This window comes from Poecilia latipinna, unplaced genomic scaffold (assembly GCF_001443285.1).
Source record: "Poecilia latipinna isolate Pla-1442-1.1 unplaced genomic scaffold, P_latipinna-1.0 Scaffold2109, whole genome shotgun sequence".
NCBI classification, from domain to species: Eukaryota; Metazoa; Chordata; class Actinopteri; order Cyprinodontiformes; family Poeciliidae; genus Poecilia; species Poecilia latipinna.
This window is the reverse complement of record NW_015114725.1, coordinates 80981-85128: the sequence shown is the minus strand read 5'-3', so window position 1 is coordinate 85128 and position 4148 is coordinate 80981. Positions and strand designations below refer to the sequence as shown.

Genomic DNA, 4148 nt, shown 5'->3' with positions numbered 1-4148 from the left:
GCCTGGTTCATTACTCAAAACCGCAGTCATGGGTCGGACTGCTGACCTGACTGCTGTCCAGAAGGCCATCATTGACACCCTCAAGCAAGGGGGTAAGACACAGAAAGAAATTTCTGAATGAATAGGCTGTTCCCAGAGTGCTGTATCAAGGCACCTCAGTGGGAAGTCTGTGGGAAGGAAAAAGTGTGGCAGAAAACGCTGCACAACGAGAAGAGGTGACCGGACCCTGAGGAAGATTGTGGAGAAGGGCCGATTCCAGACCTTGGGGGACCTGCGGAAGCAGTGGACTGAGTCTGGAGTAGAAACATCCAGAGCCACCGTGCACAGGTGTGTGCAGGAAATGGGCTACAGGTGCCGCATCCCCCAGGTCAAGGCACTTTTGAACCAGAAACAGCAGCAGAAGCGCCTGACCTGGGCTACAGAGAAGCAGCACTGGACTGTTACTCAGTGGTCCAAAGTACTTTTTTCGGATGAAAGAAAATGTTGCATGTCATTCGGAAATCAAGGTACCAGAGTCTGGAGGAAGACTGGAGAGAAGGAAATGCCAGAAGTCCAGTGTCAAGTACCCACAGTCGGTGATGGTCTGCGGAGCCATGTCAGCTGCTGGTGTTGGTCCACTGTGTTTTATCAAGGGCAGGTCAACGCAGCAGCCATCAGGAGATTTTGGAGCACTTCATGCTTCCATCTGCTGAAAGGTTTTATGGAGATGAAGATTTCATTTTTCAGCACAACCTGGCACCTGCTCACAGTGCCAAAACCACTGGTATTACTGACCATGGTGTTACTGTTGGCCTGCCAACTCTCCTGACCTGAACCCCATAGAGAATCTGTGGGATATTGTGAAGAGAAAGTTGAGAGATGCAAGACCCAACACTCTGGATGAGCTTAAGGCCGCTATCGGAGCATCCTGGGCCTCCATAACACCTCAGCAGTGCCACAGGCTGATTGCCTCCATGCCACGCCGCATTGAAGGCTGCAAAAGGATTCCTGACCAAGTATTGAATGCATAACTTAACATAATTATTTGAAGGTTAACTTTTTTGGTATTAAAACACATTTCTTTTATTGGTCGGATGAAATATGCTAATTTTTTGAGACAGGGATTTTGGGTTTTCATGAGCTGTATGCCAAAATCATCAGTATTAAAACTATAAAAGACCTGAAATATTTCAGTTGGTGTGCAATGAATCTAAAATATGACAGTTTAATTTTTATCATTACATTATGGAAAATAATTAACTTTATCACAATATGCTAATTTTTTTAGAAGGATCTGTATGTATTTATATGTGCTTAGGTGCCGAGGTTTTTTTCTTCATCTCAAACTCTGCCCTGCAAAGAGCAGAGTGTGAGACGGGCTTTTTTTTCCCTCTCTTTACCTGATGTTTTTCTTATTTTTCCTATTTCCTCTGCAAGGTGGTGCCCGTCGGGCTGCGAGGCCTCAGCCAACTATCCCCACATCCCACTACCCCACCCCCTCGTGTTGTTGTGTAATGGATGGTTGTACTGGAACTGCAATTTCGTTGTCTTTCTGACAATGACAATAAAATTCTTCTGATTCTGATTCTGATTGTAGTTCGTCGGATGGTGATCAGTCACTGAAAGTTTGGTGCCTCTCTGAGTTTTTGTGTAGGAGATATAACAGTTTCGTGTTTAATAGCGAGTAGGTGAAGTTTGACCCTGGGAACTTCCCTTCAGCAAGCACAAATACACAAACCTGTGATAACTTTTAATCAGCCATGTCTTATGTACAATTCGACCAAGTTTGAAGCCGATTGATGGAAATCCCTGGGAGGAGTTCAATCAAATGCGAAGGCTGTAAAACGGCCAAAATTGGGTCAAAATCGGAACTTCAATCCAAAATGGCCGACTTCCAGTTTAACTTGCACTATGACATTACTTGTATTTTCTGTGCATCTTGGGGAGCTCTACAAATGTACCAAATTTCATGACCTTAGTTCTATGATGAACTAAGGTCATAGGAGAGGGTCTTTTGAAAGTTGCTAGGTGGCGCCGTTGAGTCGTTTCTTGTTTGATTTTTGCGATGACCTTAATATCCGTAAATTTTACATGGGCTTTTTGCATCCGCCAAGTTTGGTGAGTTTTTGAATATGATAAAAGCCTCCAAAAAGCTTTTATCATATTACCCCATTTGGGAAAAGAAAAATAAGAAAAAGAAACAGTACAATTACAATAGGCTGACCCAATAGCTGACTGTATAGCTCAATGAGGTGAAAACATGGATCTGTTGGAATGCTACTACTCAAGTAACCCTACTCAGAGAGGCTACATGCAAAGAATGCGGAAGGAATGGCTAGTTAGGCATCCCCAGTCAACACTAACTGCTAAACAACTAGTAGCTCAGTGTTCCAACATCCGGAACTTGAGATTGACAAGGTACAACACAGTGTATGTATGTAACCCCAAAGGCGTTTGGGTGTTCCCCACCTTTGACCAAGCTAAGAACATTTGGACTTGTCTATATGCAACTTCGGCATAACTAAACTTGGACTGCAAAACAACAAAAACTGGCGAATTCACAGAACTGATTAGCAGGAAGTCATGCTCATCAGCATGTTTAATACTATCATTTTTCATAGACAAGAAGAATGTAATATAGAGAAATGGACAATATAGAGAAATTAATAACCTAAAACGAATATGAAGATGTTTATGCAGCACAGGGAAAGAATAAATGTAAATTTTTTTCACTCAAAGGACAGACTAAAAAAGTGGGTTTTGCATAATATATCCCCTGTAAAATGCTCCAGATCTTGTGCTGCACTTAAAACAACCGTGTTATTACTTCAAAAAACAATTCTGAGTTGATAGAAACGAGTGACCACAATTTTTTCATAAATTTAAGTTACTTCAATTATATTTGTGTTATGTTAGGGTTTACAGCATCACAATAAATCAATTCTTGGTAATGAGGTAAGATTGTTAATGTCCTGGGCCCCGGGCTCCTCAGGTTATCTACATGGCCAGGAACCCTAAAGACCTGGTGGTGTCCTACTATCAGTTCCACCGCTCTCTCAGGACCATGAGCTACCGTGGAACTTTTCAGGAATTTTGTCGGCGCTTCATGAATGATAAATGTAAGAACCTTTCAATCTCAAAATAATTCATTACTATCACTTTCTTTATGCTTTGTTTCATCTAGATTTTAGCATACTCTAACTCTGCCAATGTTTTCTTTCTTTCATCCGGCAGTGGCTTACGGTTCCTGGTTTGAACATGTTCAGGAATTTTGGGAGCATCGTTTGGACTCCAATGTCCTCTTCCTGAAATATGAAGACATGTTCAAGGTAATATTTTGTCTTCTCCATTTACTCAATGTCTCTGCGTTTCTGAGTTTGGGTCCATCATCACAACTTCAGCATGAACTATAATGCCAAAGCAAACAAAAAGAATCTATCAAGTCTGAGCACATTTAAGCTAACAAAAAACAAGTAAAACCAAATGACACCGACTTACCTCCCTAAACAAATAAGCAGGAGAAAAATGAATAAGAAAAAAAGCGGCAGTTCACCCTTACCAAGTTCCATCCAACAGTTCAACAGAACTAGCAGAAGTCATGTGACTGGGACAAAAGGAGGAGGGATGAAGAACAGTTCGCCTCAGCTCCCTCTATACAAGTCACTTTCCCCAGGCCACGAATCCATCTTCTCCAAGTCATCAACAGCAGGCGACTGCACCCCCCCTGCGTCTCCTAGTTACATCGATACTGTTCAGGTCAATTTGACCCGGCAGTCAAGTTAAAGTGCAAAAAAAGATTTAAAAAATGTCCAATTCTATATGTTTCCTTGCAGCTATTAACCATATTTCACCACAGACACACAAACACAACACACCACACACACACACATGCACATGCAGACACACACAAGGCCACTTTCTCCCTACTCTCTTTACTGCACTAGGAAACTGCGAGAAAGCGGGTGTTCATACAACTTTTGACGGGAATCTTTTCCGTTCCTGTGGGCAAACTCCACCCACACTGAGTGGACACTCAGCAGAAGTGGAGGAAAACATAAATACTCTCTGCATGACTCATTTATCTTGATGGTAACACTTTATTTGAAGGGGTGTGCATAAGACTGACATGACACTGTCATAAACATAACACCTGTCATGAACATAAAGAA

General features: G+C 42.1%; 1 protein-coding gene across 3 annotated transcripts in view; it reads left to right on the top strand.

Moving 5' to 3' along the window:
- sult4a1 (sulfotransferase family 4A, member 1) overlaps nucleotides 1-4148 on the top strand; it is a 56467-nt gene that overhangs the window by 25224 nt on the left and 27095 nt on the right. For all 3 annotated transcript variants that reach the window (XR_001422093.1, XM_015017152.1, XM_015017151.1), the window contains 2 exons: nucleotides 2972-3098; nucleotides 3214-3308. Coding sequence is in view for 2 of the 3 variants with exons in the window: in XM_015017152.1 (XP_014872638.1) it covers nucleotides 2972-3098; nucleotides 3214-3308 (222 nt within the window). In the remaining variant the exon portion in view is untranslated. The remainder of the gene's footprint in view (nucleotides 1-2971; nucleotides 3099-3213; nucleotides 3309-4148) is intronic.